Raw genomic sequence first — 23,251 nt, forward strand, 5'->3', positions numbered from 1 at the left:
TTAGATGTTAAGATCTTCAACAGTTTAAGTAATTGTAAATATCTATCTTTGATTATACTTCAAGTATCTTTCCAACTTTAGCTGCCAATTCTACAGAGTAAAGTTCACTCCAGCGTCACATGACTATTTCCTTTTCTTAGAAAAAGAATAAAATAAAAATAATAAATAAATATAAAATGCTTCTACAGCCGCTTCAGCTGCTGCTGCTGAGGCAATACAGCATCTAACGTATGAATTAAAAATAAATACTATTAATTACACACACTCACTCACACTCTCACACGACACATTTGAAATAAACACAGAGTGTCTAAACTAATATTTGTCTCTATGGCGAATGCTAAATTACAGCGCGCTGACGCAGCGTTTTCTCAATTGCTCTGCAATCGACTTCATTCTACAAATTACAAATATACAATATAAGTAAGTAGAGAGATATTAATATGTGCATACACATACATATATACATATATATATTTATATATGCTAGTAAATGACATAGACATAGACCATTGACCAACTTGGCGTCATTTCAGCAAACAGAGCAAAAAGTGACTCAGCCACATCAATTTAATTATAGCTCTGCACAAAATTTATATAGTTGTGCCCTGTTCATTATTAATCAGCACACATATTGGTTTCCCCTCTATATACGACGACCGCCGCACACACAAATGTTGTATATACATACATACATACATATATATCTATATACAAATAAAAAAATTATTTAATTAATTATAGCCGACATGAAAACTACACAATTCCTGGAAAGTTTTGTGCTCAAGATAAATTACGCCAGCTTTTTCACGCATTGCGATTTGCTACTAAGAAATCTATGAATGTGTGAGTGCTAAAATAATAATTAAATTGTAATTGAAGAATCAGCTAATCCAAAGGAAAATAATTACAAATTTGTTTAAGAATCGAGTAGGAAAATTACAGTCGTTTGTTCGATTGTGAGATACCTGCGAAACAGAGCAGTATTATATTACATTTAAACCAAAATCTACTAAAATATACCGAAGGCTATATTTAGTATATTGATATACTATAACACGCAAAAAATGTAACGTGTTCAATTGTGAGATACCTGCGAAACACAGCGGTATTATTCTACAAATATACCAAAAAAGACTGAATTATAATTACAATCAACGAATGTTGGGTTCTCGATTATGAGATGTCCGCAAAACAGTGTGGTATTATTCTACAAAAATATACAAAAAATACTAAAATATACCGTAGCTTATATTTGGTATATCGATATACTTAAACAAGCAACAAATGTTCGACTGTGAGATGTCCCCAAAAAAACAATTATATTTTTCTACAAATATACCAAAAAATATACTGAAATATACCGAATATTATATTTGGCATTTGAATATACTATTACGTTCAAAAATTGACTCGTTATGAGCCATGCTAAATGATCGTAAACTTAATGCTTAATTTCAGCTCATTTAGCTAACTCAAACTTTTAGCTAAATGAAGAGCTCAAAACAAATTGCAACAAAAAAATTATATAAAGTTGTAAAGAGGCGCGTGCAGCTAATAGTCATTATTTAATTATGTACAATTTGATTTGAAATCACACCAGAGCCAGCGATTGTGTGTGTTTTTTGAAACAATAATTTGTTATAAATGTCTTGGGCTTCGGAAAGCGATTTGTGCGTGTGGCGTTTGAGAAAAATTAGCTGCTATTTAATTTTGAATATTGTGGTTTTTTCTATCTATGTTGTGTGTTTTTTTTTTTGGATTCGCCGTTTTGCCTGAAATAAACGGCACACACATTAGCGATAGATTTGAATTTATGGCTGGCCGCTGTCGTTGGGGCTGAAATTAATAAAATAAATTTGACCTCACATGGATGTAGACAGAGAGAGACACACACACATACACATATGGACAATGAATATACACGACAATATAATGAATGAACGGAAAATGCCAAAAGAAGATGCATAGATATAGAAATAGTTGTCGAGGCAGCCAAATAGGCGCATGACAAACGTCTGCGGCTGCAATTAGCACGCGGCACGAAGCATGTTGCACGCTGCCAGGCAGCAAGCAAGCAAGCAGGCAAGCAATCATGTTGTTGCAGATGCAAATACATGAATGCATAATGCAAAGTGCAGTTGCAACTGCAACTGCAACAGCGAGTGCTGCTGGTGTCTTGATAAATGTCTTTGCCAGCGCACAAAACAAACTGTGCAAATATTTGACAAAATACAACTATAAATATTGCCTAAGAATTAATGCGGCGTCGCCCGTCGCCAGTCGTCGTCGTCGTCGACGGCAGACAAATAGACTCGTCGCACAGTGACACCAAAAAGTGCGTTGACAACGCTTTTCTGCAAATAGGATGCAACGACGATCATGATGACGATGAGGATGACTGTACACTCGCTTCTCGCATCTTCCTGAAGACACAACAAGAATCCATCATCTTCTATTAACGGTGTCAATTTAAGCAGCGGGGCGTGGTCAAGTTGGCATTTTCTTTGGCTCTGCCTTGTTGACACTAGCGTTACAGTTAAATAAATATTGAGTAGAAAATGTATTCGTCGTTAAACAAATATTGTAAAGACGTTAGTTATTGTTTACCCACGGCAAATGTCCGCATGTATTTAGCGCTGCATTTGCATATTTATGACCAGGTATCTTAAAGATACAAGCTACAAGTTACTAGGAAAGAAGTGGGAAAGCAACAGTCGAGTGTGCTCGAATGTGAGATACCCGCTATGAATTTTTGATGAAAGCAAAACAGTGCAGTAAAATATACTAAAAAAAAATACTGAAAAATACCTAGAATGATATTTGGTATATCGATATGTTACTGCATACGAAATATGACAGACTAACGATATACCGAAAAAATACTGAAATATACCAAGAATAATATTTGGTATATTTATATATTTCTGCATTCGAAATATGTCATTGACTAACTATATACCGAAAAAATACTAAAATATACTAAAAATATATATCGATATACTACTACATTTAAAATATACCATAGAGTACAAATAATACCAGATTGTCAGTCGTTATTTGGTAAATCATTTATTTTCTACGATAATTTTTATCGGATCGCAATCAATATTCAGTATTTCAAAATACTGTGATAACCAAAAATCGCAGCTCCAGCTTTAAAGTTAAGCTTGCTTGCTCGTAGAAGCCATTTCCTGTAGACACAAAGTCATAATACCCTTCTACTCTATGTGTAGCGGCCATAAAACTATCTAATGCAAAGGCATTTTGGATTAGTTTACCATTTATATGGATGCATCTTAGTTGCTAGTCGAATTAGCTGCAGTTTCTCTGCTGCATCCAAAATCCCCCACGCAGCACAACTAATAAAATGCATAAATAACAGAGACGGAAAGAGGAAAAGCAACAGCAGCAACTAAAATGGGAACATATGTTTCGTTTTACAAATTATAGTACGAGAGAGTATATCCAATCGAAATAATTACGTACATTCAGGCTTGCTCTAGCACAACAGCAACAGCAAGATGAAGGAGATGGAAAGGAGGAAGCAAAACTCAACTCAACTGAACTCTCGACTCTTCTCGCATATGTGTGTAAAACACACAGATGATTCGATTTATTTAACAGATCTTCGAAATGGGGATGGAGATGAGGATGCATTGCATTGCATTGCGATGTGCTGTGCTGTGATGCGATGCGGGGGTGCTGCTGTTGCCTTTTGCTGTTGCTGCCTAAATAAAGAAATGCATTCAAAAAGGCAGCCCAAACAGAATTAAAAACAAAAGAGAGCGAGAGGCGGCAAAAGTAAAAGAAATAAATAATGAAAAACGAATTTTACTAAGGCAGCAGCAGCAGCAAGCAATGCACACACACACACACACACACATTCTGTGTTATTGTTATTGTTCAGTACACAAAGTAATAAATATTGATATGCGCACACACACAAAAAGATACAGATACAGATACAAAGTGAGCACTGGAGGAACTGGCTGGCCAAACATGCCATTTACATGTGTTTGTTTGATGGCACGACGACGACGACGACTGGCAAGATGCATTTAATAATTTACAAATGCATTTTCAGCAGATGTGTTAAAATTCGTAAAGTAATAAAATAACAAATCAAACGCGAGTTCTCTCTGCATCAAACGAAAACGAAACTCGAAGCATATTTCCCCTCCACATTCAACTTCAAAGCGGACTGAAAAATTGTATTTACAGATGCGACTAAACATCCATAGATAAATAAACACAAATAGATCGCACAGTTATCTATTATATTCGGGATGCAAAAACAACTATACTTGAGAACTTTTCGTTTTCCAGCTGCTCTTCTAAAAAGGTGGTTAAACAGTCGAGTTGAGTCTATGGCTCAAACGTAGCTGACGTAAGCTAATTTTAAGGCAAATTATACGCACACTTGGCGCTCCACAAAAGGGATGCGAATGTGCGGATACGGAACGAGGATAAAGCACTTGTGTCGAGCTACGTGAGGCGGATACTCGACCGCGCGTTAAGCAACTGGAAAACCCTAGTGAAAAGTGCTGCAAATCGAACATTTCCAGCAAATTGCTTTTGCATAAAGACTGCCTCCCCAAAGAAGCCGCAAAATGTGCGGCACAAACAGCGGCAGGATGAGGCATGAATGCAGTTTGTGTGTGGCACAATTATGCTCTACTCTGTTCTTGCACTTCTCAGTTAAAGCTTTTTTAGTTAATGCCAAATTAGAGGCGTTTATTTAGCTCGTTGTCCTTTTTTACGCAACGCATTTTTACCGCTGTTTATCCTGCCACACATGAGGGCTCTCTCTACTACTGTGTGGCAAAAAGATATAATGATGATGATGATGCTAATTATCAAAAATAGAGCACAGCATTTACGCTAAATGCAAACGCTTGAAAGCGCAGCTCAAGTTGAGCTTTTCTCTCTTCTACCTATATATGCTTTTTTTATATGCATAGCAAATTTATCATTTCAAAAATTTATTGCCACATATTTCCAACTTTTGTATTCTCGCATTATTCATTTAATTTCGTTGGTTTCGTGGCTATCTGCTGTGTGCGATCTGCAAGGTTAGGGCCACGCCTCTGTGGTTTGTCGAAAATTATAGCGCATTATAATGCCATTTGTAGGGTTCGAGAAAATTGCACGTGAAAAGTGAGCAACGGTAACAATTTTCATTTCGTTTCATTTCGTTTCTTTTTTGGCTATCTTTAATTGTGCGCTGTGCACGGCGTTAACTTCATGCTGCAGCTGCCAAAAGTATCTATAAGATACACGCGTTATATCTGTATCTGCTGCTGTATTTATGCGAGTGTGTGTGAGTGTGTGTCTGTGTAACTGTACCTGGCAAGCGTCACCTGCTGCTGCTGCTGCCAGTTATAAATATTGAATTGCTTGCACCGCCAGAGCCTCGTCTACTCCTCCTGCTCCGCCCCAGCAGCAACAACTATAACTCTGAGGCAGTTCCGAATTGCTTCTCGCAACTCGGTCTGTTGTATAGTATGTTGTTGATCTGTTTGTACGTCCGTTTGTCCATTTGTATCTCCGTCTGTCTGTTTGTCTGTTTGTTTGTAATTGCGTAAACATACTCGTACATATTTTATTTTATATTTTATTGTTTCGCTTCGCTGCGCTGTGCTGAGCTGTGCGCCATAAGGGCAGATACCTATAATTTTCTTATGTCTTCGTACAATGAAAACAGCAACAACAACAGAAAACTACAACAACGACGGCAATGGCAATAATAATCATCATCATCGTCGTCATAAAGACAACAGCGGCAACAGTCACCGTCGTCGTCGTCGTCGTCGTCATTGTTGCTGTTGCTTTTGCTCTGTGTCCCAACTGAACTAACGACATACAAATGTGTGTACCCTACAATAAATGTGGAATAAATAAATAAAATGTAATGAAAGGCAGTCAAATAAATGAAAATATAAGAAAACTTAACGCAGCCGTCGCAAGGAAAACAAATGACGCGAATGGAGATGTAAATGAATGTGAATGTGCTCAAAAAAATACAGAGAAATAAAAACACACTCTCAACTGTGTAAGCTGTGAATTGTAAGAGTGAATGTTGTAGGTTGCTGCTGTGTTGGTTGTCGTCTTCAATTTGCTGGCAATGAAAAAAGATACAGAGTCTTTGCGGCCAATGACCGAGAGTCATCATCAGATCTTACAATTACAAACGGGATACGATTTATGGGATAAAAAAAGCAAACCAATTTAAAATGGAAAGAAAGTAAGATCGATATTTCATTTGGCTATTAATGGAGCAAACCTTCATCTTAGCTATTTTTATATACGCAAAATCTAAAGTATAGAATTTCATGAATTTGTTGTAGCTCTAAAACGATATTTACTGTGTGTTATAAAGATATTATAAATCGACTTTTTGAATGGAAATTTTGAAAATAGATTGTCCGTCGTCGTGTGGCGGTCATATCTTGACTATTTTTTGCCTCTTGACATTGACGCAAATACCGAGACATCTATTTATATATATCTTCTATTGCACTATAATCGTTTTTATTTAAACAATCACCGTTAAGCTGTAAATTGTTGAGCTCTAAAGATAAAAATTATTTCAAGTCATTCACGTCGAATCTATGACAAAAGGAATTGTTTTAATGGCTTGTGATTAGCTATTTTTTTTTTCGTTTTTTTGTTTTTTGTTGACTTGTGAAACACTTGATTTCCCAACACACAAGTGTGTGTATCTAACCCCATACGCGTATGTACATACATATATAACAAAATAATAATAATAAATATTTACCGGTCGGGGAAAATCTTATCAGCAAAATTACGTTAAAACTTTAATCGACACGAAAATTAAGATTACACACATTTGTTATTATGATAGCGATTGCCAAAGCAAAGAATTTCTTCATTAATAAACGCAAATTTCTTATGTTTTTATGCAGCGTATCTACTCTTCTGCCATGTTCAACTCTAAATGCAGTCTTACTTGGTTATTATATTGTGTATTAGTTCTGTCGCGATAAGATCTATGAGGGTTTAATATACATCCGTTTTTTTTTTTTATACCTTTTGTCGTCGTCATGTTGCCTTTGGCCCAATAAAATAAATTACTTATTTATTTCGAAGTGAACCTCGAACAAATACAATATAAATTGTTTGTATAACAGCAAAAACAAAAACAAAAACAAAAGCGCTTTATAATATCATGTTTTTTATGGCTTTTTCTTTAAAAAGAGAACACAGGAAATACACACGAACTAATGCACAACAAATTATCGAAATTGTGCCATAAATTATATGTTTATTTCTCGCTGCTTTATTTTTGTTGTTTTTGTTTTATATCGATTTCGTAAGAGTTGGAATTTTTATATTACTATTTACGGAATCGAAATCTTAATCGTTAGCAGCGTCAGAAGGAAACCCAGAAAATGCGTTAATTTTATTAAGCCGATAAGAAAATGAGGAAAATGCTTATAAGCCCCGAAAATGTGGAGACCTAAACATTTTCACACTGTCATTTGCGGTGGGTCTGGCGGCGATTGCTTTTTGTTTTTTGTTTTTCTTGGTGTTTTAAATGTCTAAAAAGTCTAAAAAGAAACATAAATTTGATTTACGAGTTACCGGTTGGACATTTGAATCAATCAAACAAAAATTTGAGCGGCCTAATGAGCCGACCGCACAGGTTAAATACAGTTTTCTGTGTGTGTTTTGTCAGTTCAGGAAATAGTTGACATCTTTGAACGTTTTTCTTTTTTTGTTTTTGGGGCCAGCAGATTCACACGATCCCTAAACCGGGGGTCTTAAGATAACATGCGCCGTTGTATTGTTGTAGTATCGTAATGACCTCCGCTCTGGAGTTCAAGCAACCTGCTTTACATAAATCGACGTCTTAACTTCGAGACAAACTCACACATTACAATTATGACTAACGCTTGGCAGACAAAGAGAAAAATGCCTGTCAAAGAACTTTCCCGCAGTTGGCAATTTTCAGTAATTTTCTTGCAGAAACAATTGCAAGATTCTTGAACTGAAGAAAATCAAAAATGTGGCACACCCTTTAAAAATAAAATAAGATAGAGAAATGCCAGCAAAATATTTCCAATACTTAGCTAAAAGTGTGCTTTAATTGTGTGTAATTTTGAGATGCAATTTCAAGTGACAAGCTACCCAATTGGGTAGTATATTTTAAGGGGTATCAAGCACACACAGCGCCAAGGAGAATCCACCAAAAAGTCAAGGAACTCAAGTGAGCGTCATACAAAACGATGTGTAAACACAGCTAGAGAGAGAGAGAGAGAGAGAGACAAGAGACAACTTTGCTAGATGCTTGGCCAGCAGCATCTTCCCCAACCCAAGAACGATGCCTTCTCCCTCCCTCTCCCTCTTCGATTCCTTCGTTCCTTCGCAGCCAGGCAACGCATTCAACGTTTTCCTTGAGCTGCGACATCGCGTAACTTTTGCTGAGTGCTTGGTATGCTCGTGCTCTCGCTGTGTGTGTGTTTCGTTGTGTGTGTGCCAGCCAGTGTGTGTGTGTGTGTGTGTTCACAATTCTGTGAATGAAACGCCAACACTAAGCTGAGAGCGAGAGAGTAGAAAGAGCACAAGAGAGTGCGAGAGAGCGAGTTCAGAGAGCAAGTGCTGCCTGTTGGCAGTGTTTGTGACAGAGTTTGACTCTATTAAGTAATAGGCGCGCAGTTCTTTTTGGCAGACACTGTTTGAACGCAAATATGCCACCTACACGCATTTCCGCATGTCTGCGGCGGCGTCTCATAGTCACTTCATTTCTATGGGAGTGGGGGGCATTCCCAAGACCTCCAAAGACCGAAGTTTTTCGTTTGCTTTTTTGACTTTGCTGAACAGAAAAAGTTTTCGTTTTTTTTTTTTTGCTGTTGCTTCTCGACTTAAGGCTGGTATCGCGCTTTATTACAATTTTCTCTTGATTTCATTTCAATAAATTAAGAAAAAGCAACAGTAAATTCTGCAAAGCAAAAAGATAATTAAGCGCAAAAATGATGAAAATGGTTGCCAAAGCAAAAGTCGCAGTCTCATTTAAACAGCAGCTGCTGTCGATATGTATCGACAACGTATCTCTCTCTCGTATCTATACATCTCCAAAGCTATGTATATTCCAGTTCAACATCCATATTCATAAGCCGCAGTCAACCACTCGAAAGACACTCATCGACAGCGAGCGCGATGCATAAGTATATGCATTATTTATGCCACACAACAAATAGCAATACTTGCAATAACAACACACAGCTCGCAGATCGCAGAAAAACAAAAAACAATAAATTCATATACTTTTTATAAGTGCAATATTAATGTACACACACCAAAACAAAAAAAAAATGTGAACAAATCCATTTGAAAACTCAATGTCAAGATTTTTACATAGAGTTTTGTGGCACAACAAAACAAAAAAAAAGGCAGCCAAGTCAAGTCATAAACTAACGCAAATATTATTAATAATAATGACGGCTGTTAACCATAAAAAGTCAGCAAAGAGAACAGCGCAAGTTACTCTGTATAATAACAATATAAAAATTTAATCAAATCGCGAAATACTGAGAATAAATTATTAGAAAAGATACAACTCATTTTGCAGCAAAAAAGCGAACATTAAAAAGGATTATACTATGATTATAGTATTTAATGTTTTGAAATAAGTCTTGAATAATATACAAATTTAAAAAATTCTTGCAGATTTTTACAACAAAATACTGAGAATAAAGTTTCAAAAAGATAAACTAATCTCCGCAAATTAGCGAACATAAAAACAAATTATATTTTACACTGTACATAAAGTTCTGAAATAGATATTTTTATCATATTTTAAAAATAGAATCATTTTATATATTTAAAAAAAATTGAATAATAAAGTACTGACAATATTACTATAAAAAATAAATTCATCTTTAAGAAAAATGGAGAGAATACTTTCATGCTCATATTTCGAATAATCATCGTAGTATAATAATTTAATCAAATGTTCAGAATTGAAAACATATAATCTTACTTGCTTTCAAAGTAGATCTCTTATCATCATGAAATAATAAACAACATTTCAGAAAATTATAAAAAGTATTCACTCATCTTCAAGCAAAATGGATAATAAAAAAAGAGATTATATTCTTTCGAAATAGATCTTAAAACAAACTCTTAGATTTTAACTACGAAATTATATAAAAGATAAACTCTTCTTTGAGCAAAATAGATAACATCAAAAGAGATTCTTTATTCTTTGCAGTAATTAATGTTTCGAAATAGATCTTTTATTATCTTATCATACCCATTTGGATTGCATTTTATGACTGCTGTGCGGGGTATTGAAAAATGAAAAATGTGTTGCACACAAAAGTGCAATAAAGCTTAATCAAAGCCACATTAGTTGAAATTATAGAAAAACGCAACAGCGCCTTGAGATACGTGTGCGAGACAAATATTTGCGCACTTTTGTTTGCATTTGGCATCAATTTTTTACAATTTGTTGTTTTTCGTTTTGTTTTGTTGTGTGTGATTTGTTTAACAATTTTGTATTTCTGTCTTTCTTTTTTTTTTTGTCGAATGCAATTGCCATCAAGTCGAAGTCGTCGTCGTCGTCGTTGTTGTCGTATGCGTGCATTGCGCAATTTTCGTCATTAGCATTAAATGTTGAATTATTTTTCAAGTCGCTGACGCAGTTAATGTCGGAGACCTCGCCTTAAACTTAAACGCAGAGCGCAGAGCGCAGCGCAGTTTCTTATACAAATAGAAAATCAGCTTTAATGTGCAATCTAATAGAAATAACAGCCACAAATGCAATAAGGTAAATACATCTAGTTGTTGTGTAAATTTTCGTTAATGGGCATGCATTTATGCACTTTTCCTAGTTTTGTGTTGCGATTTTAATGTGATGTGAGTCTCGACAATATGTAAAAACATTTCAACTAGGTCTGCTTTTGGCCTTTGGTCAGATATGCTTATAAGGCTGCACACACAAAATGTGCCCGACAAAAGAACTAAATAAATAAATACACACATTTTGTAGTAGCTCCTTCAGTTTTCGATAGATCGATCGATCGATCGATCGAACATTCGTGTTCAATCGATCTCACCTAAATATTATTACAAAATTATTTACTTGACATTAAGTGTCATAATTGGCCAGTTAGTCGCCGTATCAGTTACTATCTGGCATACGATCTCAAGTAGCAATAACCACATAAATTATATTAACAATACTTATCAACTTGATATTTACTTTAAGCAATTATTATGATACGCTCCACTTTCGACGCGCTAATCACATGAACAATTTTCGACTTTGGCCCACTGAACGCTGCCTGCTTCTAGCACCCAAAACCCAAAACCCAAATTTGGATCATTTCATTTCAGCTAAAGAATGCCACCCAAAATCATTTACAATTTTTACTACAATAAAAACAATGCAGGGGTTTTTTTCTTTTGTTGTTGATAAGCAAAAGACCGCAAGTCACTAAAGTTATTTAGAAATAAATCATTATTAAAAAAAGGTCAATAAGTTGTGCTCGATAAGTTAAACTAAAGAAAAAATGAGATCTTATCGCAAAATAAATATAATATACATATAAAAATGAACAGCTAATCTTTTCGATTCCTATTGTGGGTAAAAAAGTTCTTATTAGCTAAGGAACGTGTATAGGTATTGATAGAATCGTATTTTAGGGTTTTTTTTTTAGAGATCTACAACACTGTTGATTGTAAACTGAAATATGTTTAATAAGTATTTCTTGTTGGCTAAGGAATGTATAAATGTAATGATATAATCGTATTTTAAGGATTTTTTCATAACAAGATTTCAGATAATATAAACTTAGATATGTTCAGTAAGTACTTATAGTTGATATATATGCATAGAATTTCTAAGATTTGAAGCACATCATTAATACTAAAATTTCATCAAATCCTCTTCTCTAAAAAATTCTTTTATGACCAGCTTTGTCAAGGTATTTTTAGAACACTTTATGGATTTTAGAGTGAAAAAAGTTGCTGACTGTGATATGAGATCTATTCCATAATTATTCCTATTATTAAATTCTATATATATATAAATATAACTCATTCCCATTTCATAGAAAACTTCACTTCCATATGGTGTAAAACTTTTATGTTCATATTCATTCCTATTTCATATAAAACTTCTTCCTCAACTCTTCGCTTTTTATGCTCATCCTTTGAATAAACTGACATATTCTTAAGATATTTTTAGATCATTGAGTTCGAAATTCAAAGAGATTACTGTGTTTGCTTTGAGATCACTGTGTTGGCTTTGAACTGTGCACAAATGAGTAATTTTCGTACAATTCAATTATTATATTTATTAAAAAAGATTTGATTCTTAGCTAGCAGAAAGATTGAACGCAACTTAATGATATCTTTATAAGGTTTTATAAGGTTTGAATGGGGAAAAGTTTGTTTGGCTTTGCAGATCTTAATACAACGACCTTTTTCTACCCAGACAATATATTTTTTTAAATAATTAAATTTTAATGACAAAAAGTTGTTGGCCTCCCAAACCTTTTTCTACCCAATATATCTCTTAAATATTTAAAATTTTTAAAGTTCTTTCTATCATAATATTGTAAAATATTTTAGTTGATAAACTCACCCGCTCTTCTTCACGTATCATCTCAGCAATTTCCGGTTTGATTTCCATGTCATCATGATGAGCACCCACCGAGGATGCAGCATTGCCCACAGCTCCGCCAGCAGCAGCCGCATTGCCAGGAGCAGCAGCTCCACCGACGCCAGCGGCAGCCAAGGCGCTGGCCATGGCTGCATGGGAATGCGCCAGTTGATGCTGAGCAGCCAGCTGCTGAGCTGCGGCAGCTGCAGCATGATGATGCATCGAGGAGGCCGACGAAGGCGGCGGAGGCGCCACTGCCGAGGCGGAGGCATGATGGGCAGCAGCGGCCACAGCGGCGGCCATGTGCGGAGGCAGTTGCGACTGCGCATTGGACGAGGCCGATGGATTGCCAGTGGGCGAGGAGAGGGCGCCGGCAGCGGCGGAGCCATTGCTGTGGGCCGAGGGTGGCGGAGGCGGGGAGCAGCTGCGTGCACTGGGACGATAGCTGCCAACAGCCGCAGCCGAAGCGGCCGAAGCATTCGACGCAGCAGCGGCAGCGGAGCCGGAGCTAATGCAGGAGGCAGCCGAGTTGCCGCTGGCACCGCCAACTGTGGAGGAGCCACCACCGGAGCTGCTCGAGGCGGACGACGAGCTGCCGGAGAGATGCGCCTGCAGCGACTGTGGATTGGGCGAGGCAAACGGATTGCGCACAATGGTCGATGTGGTCATGGCCAAGGGTTGAGGAGTGACTCCAGCTCTTTGTTGTTGCGGTGACTCCGAGCGCAGGGGCAAGGGCAAGGGCAGCGGACTGGGCGTGGCATAGCTGCCATCGCGGGAACGTTTGCGCTGACGCTGATTGAGATCGAGCGCAGATTCCGCCTGGAGTTTGGCCAGCAAACGAGCTCGCTTTGGCTTCTGCTCATCGTCATCCTCCTCATCTCTGATAATCGCAGCAGCGGCAGCGAGTTCCTCATCATCGTCCTCATCGTAGACAGTCATGCGTTGCTCAGGCAGCAACGAAGTTCCTCCAATCCCAGCATTGTTCCCAGAACTCGAACCTGCGCTCACTTCAGCCAAGCCTCGTATCTTGAGAGTTTCAGCGACTTTTAGCAACGGATTAATTTGATCCTGGCACACATTAATCTCGCCTTTATACATGAACTCAACGAGCGCTTTCAGATCACTCCAGTTGACGTCGCGCATGATGATAATCGGATGCTGGCAGGGATTATCGTAGAACAGTGCTTGAAAGTAGGGAGAGCAAGCGGATAAAACCATTTTGTGCGCCTTGATCGAGTGTCCTTCGCAAGCGAGCGTCACATCCACAAAGGATTCATTTTGCAGCAGTTCATCGAACACATTCGTCAGATTCGATTGATAGTTGTTCCAGCGCAGACAAAACTGTTGATTATCTCCACCAACTGGCGAGGATTTGCGTTGTGTTGGAGCTGCAAACAATTTCTGGCCAATCTTTGGCTTCTCAGTTGATCTTATTGTTGTCAACTTTTTGTTGTTGTTATTGTTGTTGTGTTGTCCAAACTCAAAGAGTCCAATGGCCGACAGATTGTGTGAGACCAAAGGCTGTGGGGACACAGGCAGAGAGCGGGATTTCTTCGCTGTGAGTTGGACTCGCAACTCGGGATCATCGGAATCGGTGTGACCTACGACCTCGCTGGAGGTGAGCGGACGTGGCGGTGGCGTCAGTGGCTGCTCATTGAGCACAGCTCTCATTCGATTTGGTTTCTCTTCTGTTGTGATTGCTTCCTCCTTCACTATCGGTGACAATTTCTGTTCCAACTTCAGTTTCAGCTTCAACTCCTGTTGTTGCTGCTCCTCCTCTTGCTGATCTTCGCCAGCTTCTGCTGGTTGCTCTGTGTTTGCTGTTGGAGTTGCGGTGGTTGTCTCTTCCAACTCTCGCTCCTCTGTCTTGGCCGTTTCGTAGGCCATTTCTGTTTGCGGCTCTGGCTGCTTTGGTATGTCTATGTTGACCATTGTGTAATCATTTGGCTCGTATTGCTCGCTGTCGAGCTTCTGTTCAAAGTCCATGATGTCCTTTGTCATATCCATTTTTTTGCTCTACGTTTTTGCAATTACTTCAGTTCAGTGTTCAGTTTTCTGTATTTTTTATGAGCGTCTGGCTTATATTGTTGTTTAACACATCATAAAGATTGTTGTTGTTTTGCTTTTTTCTTTAGAGAGAGAGAAATTGTGTTGTTAACGCTGTAATGAAATCGAAACAAAAATGCAAATTGCGTGTGAAAACACTTCGAACAAAGGCCAATAAAAAAAACTATATTGTAATATTTTGAAATTAGATAAATATTTTAATAATTTTACAATTATTTTATAGAGCTTGATTAATCATGGCTTGCTATAGAGGTGCTTAATACGTTGTAGATTCCAATTGGAATGTCGGGTTTCTTTATTTATAGTTAATTGTTGTTAGAAATTCATTCAGTTGAAAGTATCTTTAGTGCTTCTATGAATTCTAAATTTTTGCAACAGTTGTTAATATTTTAAAATGGTTAAAAATGCTTATCTATATACTGAAAGTAAATATTTTTTATAAAATCTTAACTTCTCCCACATTTTCACATTATCGACCATAAAATTCGCAAAAATTCAGATTTCTAAATAAAAAATATTAACATATCGCTTCTATGAATTTTACAATTTAAATATTTATTGATAACACATTCTTTGAACTAAAGATGACAAAAAGTTGCGTGATTCTGTGTTGAAACTATAATTTTAAAATAAAAAAAAAATTGTTAATTGATTGAGTAATATGATTTTTATGAATTGGATTTCGGTGAGTATTAAAATTACGAAAGTCAGAAATATGACGTTAAATAATGAATAACTTCAAAGATTATGTATGTATATGTTAAATATTTGAACCTTTGAAATTTGCAAAAATACACATTTTCAATGAGGGTTTATTGTGAAACTATAATCAAAAGTCCGGCAAAATTTTTCAATATTTATAGAATAAAATTTTCAATAAATATCACATTTCTGTATACTCAATTATTTATTTATTATATTCTTTTCTGATTAACTTATAATTTTTAGAATTTCTACAAATTTTATAATTCTTTAAGTCGATAATTTAAAATATTATTTTGAAATAATTCAAGAAAAACTTTAAGTATAAGAATGTCAAAAAAATAATTTGTATATTCTCAATAATTCTTTAATTATATCGAATTTAGTTTGATGGTACTCTATAAATTTTACAATTCTTCAAATCAATAATATCAAACTGTTAAAAAAAAGTATAAAAATAAAATTTCCCAAAAAAAAACACATTTCTATATACTCAATTAATCATTAACGCAATAAAATTTATTTCAATTCAAGGAAATCGCGAAATTTTTAAATGAATTATTGAACACACATGTGTGTGAGTGTGTGTGTGTGGCTTCAAATCGCCCAAAAGTACGTAAGCAAAGTTTTCGGGAAATACACATAACCCTTATATGATGTCTGGATGTGTCACAGAACCAACTGGCACTTAATCCCAAACAGTTTAATAATTATAACTGCTATATATATAAATGTTATATATGTACGTATTTTATGGCATATGCAAATAAACGTAACTTGATATATATTTATTTATTGTATTTCAATTGCATATATTATATAAATTTTCTGTGCGTTGTGCTTTAGTCATAACTCTATTAAATAAGGCCATTAATCTTGTCCCAAGACCATGAATCTCTCTATTCTATTCATTTCGAAACGCGCTCCCCAAAAAAAAATTAAAATAAATACAAAAAACTGAAAACAAAAACAAAAAAATTGTTTTATTAGCTTTCAGCTTTGTCCTAATTTATTATAGAGATTTCCACGACAATTATCTCGCTATATAATTTGGTAAATTTTATTTATTTTAAATGCGTGAGCATGTATTGTATGCGTATGTGTATGTGTGTGTATTTAGTATTTTATCATTTTCATTTCATTTGTCGCGTTGCAAGTTATAAATAAATGCGAAATATATATTTATATTTAATTAAATATTAATATTTATGGCTGTCGCTGACGCCGAAACGCGTCGCGTCGCATTTGCGTAATTATATTTATTTAAATAGTCGAGGATATATGTGGATACATAGGTTATACATATGGATTTTAGTATATATTTATACTGACTATGTTGTCAACTGCTACGCGCCCTATCTAACAGTATTTTGTGGCAACGAGTGGGGCAAACGAACAATTTTTCACTGTACAGTGTGTGTCAAATGAATACTTATGAGTTTAGTATATTAATATGGATTTTAGTATATATTTATACTGAGTATGTTGTCAACTACTGCTCGCCTTATCTCTAAAGGTATTTTGTGGCAAAGTATGGGGAACAACGAATAGTGTTTCACTGTACAGTGCGTGCCGAATGTAAGCGTATGCTTATAGAAGATTCATATGAATTTTAGTATATATTTATACTGAGTTTGTTGCAAATTTCTGTTCGCCCTATCTATTTTAGTATATATTTATACTGAGTTTGTTGCCAACTCCTACTTGCCCTATCTAACAGTATTTTGTGGCAATATGTGGAGGAAAATGAACAATGTTTCACTGTACAGTGTGTTCCGAATGTATGCGAACGCGTATAGTATATTAATATGGATTTTAGTATATATTTGTACTGAATTTGTTGTCAACTACTGCTCGCCCTATCTAAGGGTATTTTATGCGGGAGAACGAACAATGTTTCACTGTACAGTGCGTCCCGATTGTATGCGTACTCTTTTAAAAGATTCATATGAATTTTAGTATATATTTATACTGAGTTTTTTGCCAACTACTGCTAGCCCTATCTAAGGGTATTTTATGCGAGAGAACGAACAATGTTTCACTGTACAGTGTATGCCGAATGTAAGCGTATAGTATATTAATATGGATTTTAGTATATATTTATACTGAGTTTGTTGGAAACTTCTGTTCGCCCTATCTATTTTGGTATATATTTATACTGAGATTGTTGCCAACTCCTATTCGCCCTATCTAACGGTATTTTGTGGGGGAGAACGAACAATGTTTCACTGTACAGTGTGTGCCGAATGTATGCGTATGCGCTTGTGCGGCAAATGCAAACACAGTCGGCCATAAAATTAATTTATTTTTATTATTATTGTTATTATATTTCTGCCGCTGCTGTCGCTGTCGCTGCTGCTGCTTCTTTCTTCTTCTTACGCGACTCTTTTTTATGATTATTATTTCATTCCAATTAAATCTTGTGACTGACTCGACTCGACGTCGACGTCGACTCTCTGCCTTCTGTTATTATTATTTTTGTTTATTTTTTTATTGTAGTTGTTGTTCTTGTTGTTGTTGTTGTTCATCCATGCTCCTCGATTTCTCAATGGCAACAACAACAGCAAAAAAGTAATAAGAAATTATTCTCTACGCTGCGAATTGTTTTTCTTTTTTATATACATATATATTTTTGTTTTTATTTTTTTTTTGGGTAACTTTTGCTTTATTATGTTTCGTTTTTTTTATTATTAATGTTATTACTGCTTTGCTTTTTTTTGTTATTACTTTTATTTATTGTTGTTGCTGTTACTGGCTGCGGCATTGAATTTTATGCGTTCTTTGAAAGAACGAGAAATAAATAAATATAAAATTGCCAGTTGCCTAAATGTGCACAAATATTTATACATAATTTAATTTGTTTCTCTCCTTTTCCTTTTGTTGTTGCCGTGTTTCTTTGGCATTTCCTGTTTTGGTTTTCAAGTTTTGTTTTTTTTTTCGTTTTTTTTGGTATTCGAATTGAACTGAAAAGCTAAAGTCTCTGAGAGAGCCTTGTTTCGCTTCCTTATCGTTGTTGTAGTTGTTGTATTTTTGATTAATTATTTATAATGCGCGCAGCTGTTGCGCGGCATAAAATAAAATTTTAAATTGAAACAACAACAACAACGACGATGACGAAAAAAAAGTGCACATTAAAAATAAAAAAAGGCAACACCCAAACAGCAACGCACAACTTGAGCGCTTTTTATTTTAATATTTATTATTTTTATTTATTTAATTTACGAGTCCTTCGAAGTTTGCACAGCGCGTGGGTTGTTGTTGTGGATGGGCAGCAACAGCAACAGCAACGGAGGCAACAGCAGCACATTTTATATGCGATACATACAATATACATATATAAATATTTTGTATTTATTTATTTACGCTTATTTATTATTTATGCAGCAAGTAATAAATTACACAAGTCTCGACGTTGTTGCTGCTGCTCCCGTTGGTTGCTCTTGCTTTTTACGGCCTGTGTAATGTGTTTGTGTGTGTGTGTGTGTGTGGGTGCGTCGTATCTGTGTGTGTGTGTGTGTGTTTACAAAACTGTTTTTGGCGCGCCACCCACCCAAGACACACACACACACACACACAAGACACCACCAAGCAGCAGCAAGAAGAAGAAGAGAACTCTGCTGGAAAGTCTCGCGTAAGTTTTCTTCTTGCTATTTTCTGAGCGCCCAAAAAACTTGAGCAGAAGGCAAAAAGATGCCAACACCAACAGCAACAACAACAACACTTTTTACGACCTAGTCTAGTGGAGAAGGGGGGTTAAGGAGGGGGCGAAGAATAGCGACTTTGGGTGCACGTTATAAATTTATAAATTACAATTTTCTTAGCTCTGTGTTGCTGCAGCAAATTTTGTGCGAATGAGCGAGAAAGAGACAGAGCGAGAGAGAGGGAGATGGAGAACGAACACTTTGATAATTTATTATATTTTATTTATAAGCAAAAATCGATTTTTATGCGGCAATTAAATGCAAGTTAAGCACGAGTATTGCCAACAAAGTATTCGCTTACCCCTCGCCCCTCCCTCCCCGCTTCCACACTTCCCGTCTGACTAACTGACTGTCATTTGTCATACACTGCAATTATTATAATAATCATAATTATTTATTCCATTTCAAACAAATACGTATGCGAATGTAGCTCGCTACATTCACAAATTACAATAACAATTACAATTACAATAACAATTTACACACACACACACACACTCGAAACACACACACTCACTGTTCGCCGTCATTCACAATTTGTGAGTTTTCCACGTAGTTTTTCCAAGGTTTTCGCAACGCATTTGTTGCACTTATTATTATTATTACTATTAAGAATTGAGTTTTCAATATATCATATATATAAATACCATATAGAAATAGATTTTTGTTGTTGTCACAGTTTGTTGTTTATTTTGTTGTTGTTGTTGTTGTTCACCGCATGCAACACATGTTGTTGCACTCTTGTTGTTGTTTCGTTTTTTCTTACGCTCTGTTTTTATTTTGAATTTTCTTCTTGCGTTTGCTTTTCATTCACTCACAAATACACTCTCGCACTCACACACATTGTCACACGCACACGCGACGATGTTTTGGCGTTTTTTGAAAATGTTTTCGTTGTTGTTGTTATTATTGTTATTGTTGTTGTTGTTGTGTGTGTCGGTTTGTCGATTTGTTGTTGTTGTTTCTGGTTTTTGCTTTCGCTGCCTCTTACAAACGTTGCATTCACGACGAAAGTTAAATACGAACTGATTGCTCGGCAAAAGTATCTATCAGATACAATGAATGAAACTCGAAACTCAGCCATACACACGTCGCTGCCAGCGTCGACAGCGCTGCCAACGACGACTGCGACTACGACTGCGAGAGCGACAACAACGCCAAGCACCACAATATATAGGGGAGGGAGTGAGTGTGAGAGAGCGCGCGTCGTCGGAGAGAGCGCGAGAGCAGCGGCAAAATGTTATTCCGGTTTTTGCGGCGAATTCGAATTCAATGTTTTCGTTTGCTTAAGAGTTCGCTCAGTCTTAAGAGAGCGCGCCATTGTTTGCCTTTTAGGTGGTTGCTCTTTGCAAAGTTTTTTGATCTTGCAGGCACACAATAAATAAAAATCAAGTATTGAAGTGAAGCAAAATAGCTTTGCATTGAAATTATAAATATTAATTATTATAAATATTTTACTGCTTGCAGCTAAAATCAATATGCAATCAATTTGAATGCTGCACTCACATTCAATTAGCAGTTTTATTTGCTTTCTTGCTTGCTTCTTTGATTGCCACGCACAAGTGACGGGGCACCTAAGACCCGACCCCAATGATGCCCCATGCCCCAAGTCGCCATATTTCCATCATCGCACCAATAAAGCAAATACATAAAAATCGCGAATAACGTCAAGACAACACACGCATAACCCAAAACGTTGCGCCTACAAAAAACAGGCCCGATTGCAACAGCAACTGCAGCAGCAGCAACAACAACATCGGCAACATTCTTCTAACCGGAAAGAAAGAGAGAAGCTGCTGCTGTTGGTCCAGTAAGAAAATGTTGCGAATAGTTTTTAGCGCAACCCCTGACGGCATCTTCAGCTTATTGTAGCCATTCATTTGCAATTGTTGTTGTTGCTCCGACTGCTGCTTAGGTCAACTACTGCCAAAAGAGCACAGAAAAACTACGACGACTACTACGACAACGACAACGACGACGATGACAACAACAACTTGGCCACGCCTTCCATACGAATCGTTCAAAGCGGCCTTCGCATTGGTGTGAGCGAGCGCGCAAGCTTGGCGCTCCCTACAAGCATACTCACACTCACAATCTCACACACACACACACACTTAGTCGGCATGCCCATGCATGCACGAGAGCAGTCAAGCTGCTTGGTGAGGGGGCCAGCAGGGCCTCTTCAGCGTAGTGAGCGAGTGAGCGAGCGAGCGAACGCTATGCCGCTCTCTTTGACGTCGCTCATTGGGAGCGCCAAAAAGAGCAAAAACTTTGCGCAAAAAAGAAAAAAAAAAACCAACAACAAGTACGAGAACGAGAGACACAAAAAAAAAAACGAAAAAAAAAATGCAATAAGCTGAAAGATGTGCAGCAAAAGAGGAAATGCAAAATGCGGCCGAGGAGCTTTTGTTGTTGTTGTTGGTGTTGTTGGTGCTCGTGACGTCACGCGGTAGGCGGCGCCACGAACGCATTTTTAATATTCGACTCCCAGTTGCTTATACGAGTTGTAGGCCTCTCGCCTCTTGTTATTGTTGTAGCCAACTTACACACACGCACACGCACACACGCACACACACTAGTATGCATTAAAAAGCCCAAGTGGTTGTTGTTGCTGCTAGTTGACATGTGCGCAACCAATAACAACAACTAAACTAAATCCCCATTCGCATGTGTCCGTGTCCCCATGTGTGTGTGTGTGTGCGTATGTTTTTGTATATTTTGCATATTTTATTTGATTTGCTTTCTCGTTTTTTGGCCTTTTTTGTGCTTCGTGTATTTTAGCGAGGCCCAACTTCGTGTTCAACGCCCATTGGCTGGCATTAAATATATGTATATATATGAAATATATACATATAAATATCTATGCCTGTGTGTGAATGCTCTTGCATGCAGGAGCGTGGCATTTGTGTGTTTGTATGCATGTTTATAGAAAAAAATACCCAACCATCGTAAATATTTATAAACGCCTGAGCAACTTCGGCCTTCACACAAAAGTACTTCGGCAAATCTCGAACGAGGTTCCGCCAGGTGCCAAAAGGGATTCAATCTTATGCGTTATTTATATATTTCGAAAATGTCTTAAGAATAAAAATGAAATTTATAATAAATAAATATTTCATACTATTTATTATTCACCTGAAATAGGTGTAGATTTATTAATTCCGTTAGGTAAATGAATCTTTATCTGTTGCTCTTTTTCCTCTCATATTGGTCTTGGAATAAAAATTAAACTTTGAAGATGTACGATATTTCAAAATATATATTATTCACCTGCCATAAGTACAGTAATAGTTTTTGCATTAGATAAATCACCTAAAGCTTTTATTCTCATTCCTTTCATATTGGAATCTTTTAGAAATTAAGATTAAGATCTGAGAACAATTTGAGTAAATCTTTTTTTTGTTAGATATAATTAAGAAGTAGCAGCTTAATTATTTCTACTTATTTTCGAGTTAAAAATTAATTCAAATTTACATCAATAATATACATTTTGAAGTAAAATTTCTCCATTTATTTTTGTTGAAGACTTTGAATTAAAAAGTTGTAAAATTAAAAATTTAAACATGGTTAAATTACTCTTAAAGGAGTGCTTATAATATAATTTTATAATTTAAATATCAAAATTCACAAATTTGAATTACTTTGAAATAAAGGGGTATAATAATTACTGTTGTTAATCTTTTAAATAATTTTAAGAGTCCAAATATCAAACATAATAATCGTGAGATTAAGACTTTTCTGTTAAGATCAATACATAACTTTAAGTTTAAATTAGTAATTTAATTCTCTTTTGTACTGAAGATATTTAAAAATATACAAATGTTGAAATCTGCTAGCTTAAGATCGTTTTGAATTAACAGTTTTCTAAATTCTTTAAAAAAAATTAATACACTATTCTTTTTACTTGAATTCTAAATAGAACATTTAATTTATTTAGTAGACTTTAATCACTTTTAAAATTATGAATAAAGTAATATTCTTATTGATGTATATAAAACTTATCTTTAACAAATATCGTAGATATTGCGTATACGTACTGTGAGATGTCTTTGAAGTGAAATGAAGATTGAAAAGAGTGCAAATATTCGCGCTTTCGTTGAAGTCGTGTTCACACGCTGCTTTCATTTAGTTATCCGCTGTCCAG

At 36.0% G+C, this 23,251-nt stretch overlaps 1 protein-coding gene across 2 annotated transcripts in view; it reads right to left on the reverse strand.

The window, feature by feature from the left end:
* LOC117568200 (protein bric-a-brac 2) overlaps positions 1–19,813 on the reverse strand; it is a 41,967-nt gene extending 22,154 nt beyond the window's left edge. For both annotated transcript variants that reach the window (XM_034248668.2, XM_034248666.2), the window contains exons 1-2: positions 19,755–19,813; positions 12,620–14,797 (exon numbers count right to left, since the gene is read on the reverse strand). In XM_034248668.2, the coding sequence (XP_034104559.1) occupies positions 12,620–14,644 (2,025 nt within the window). In that variant the 5' untranslated portion in view covers positions 14,645–14,797; positions 19,755–19,813. The remainder of the gene's footprint in view (positions 1–12,619; positions 14,798–19,754) is intronic.
* Between the last annotated feature and the right edge of the window lie 3,438 nt (positions 19,814–23,251).

This window comes from Drosophila albomicans, chromosome 3, assembly GCF_009650485.2.
Source record: "Drosophila albomicans strain 15112-1751.03 chromosome 3, ASM965048v2, whole genome shotgun sequence".
In the NCBI taxonomy this organism is placed as follows: domain Eukaryota; kingdom Metazoa; phylum Arthropoda; class Insecta; order Diptera; family Drosophilidae; genus Drosophila; species Drosophila albomicans.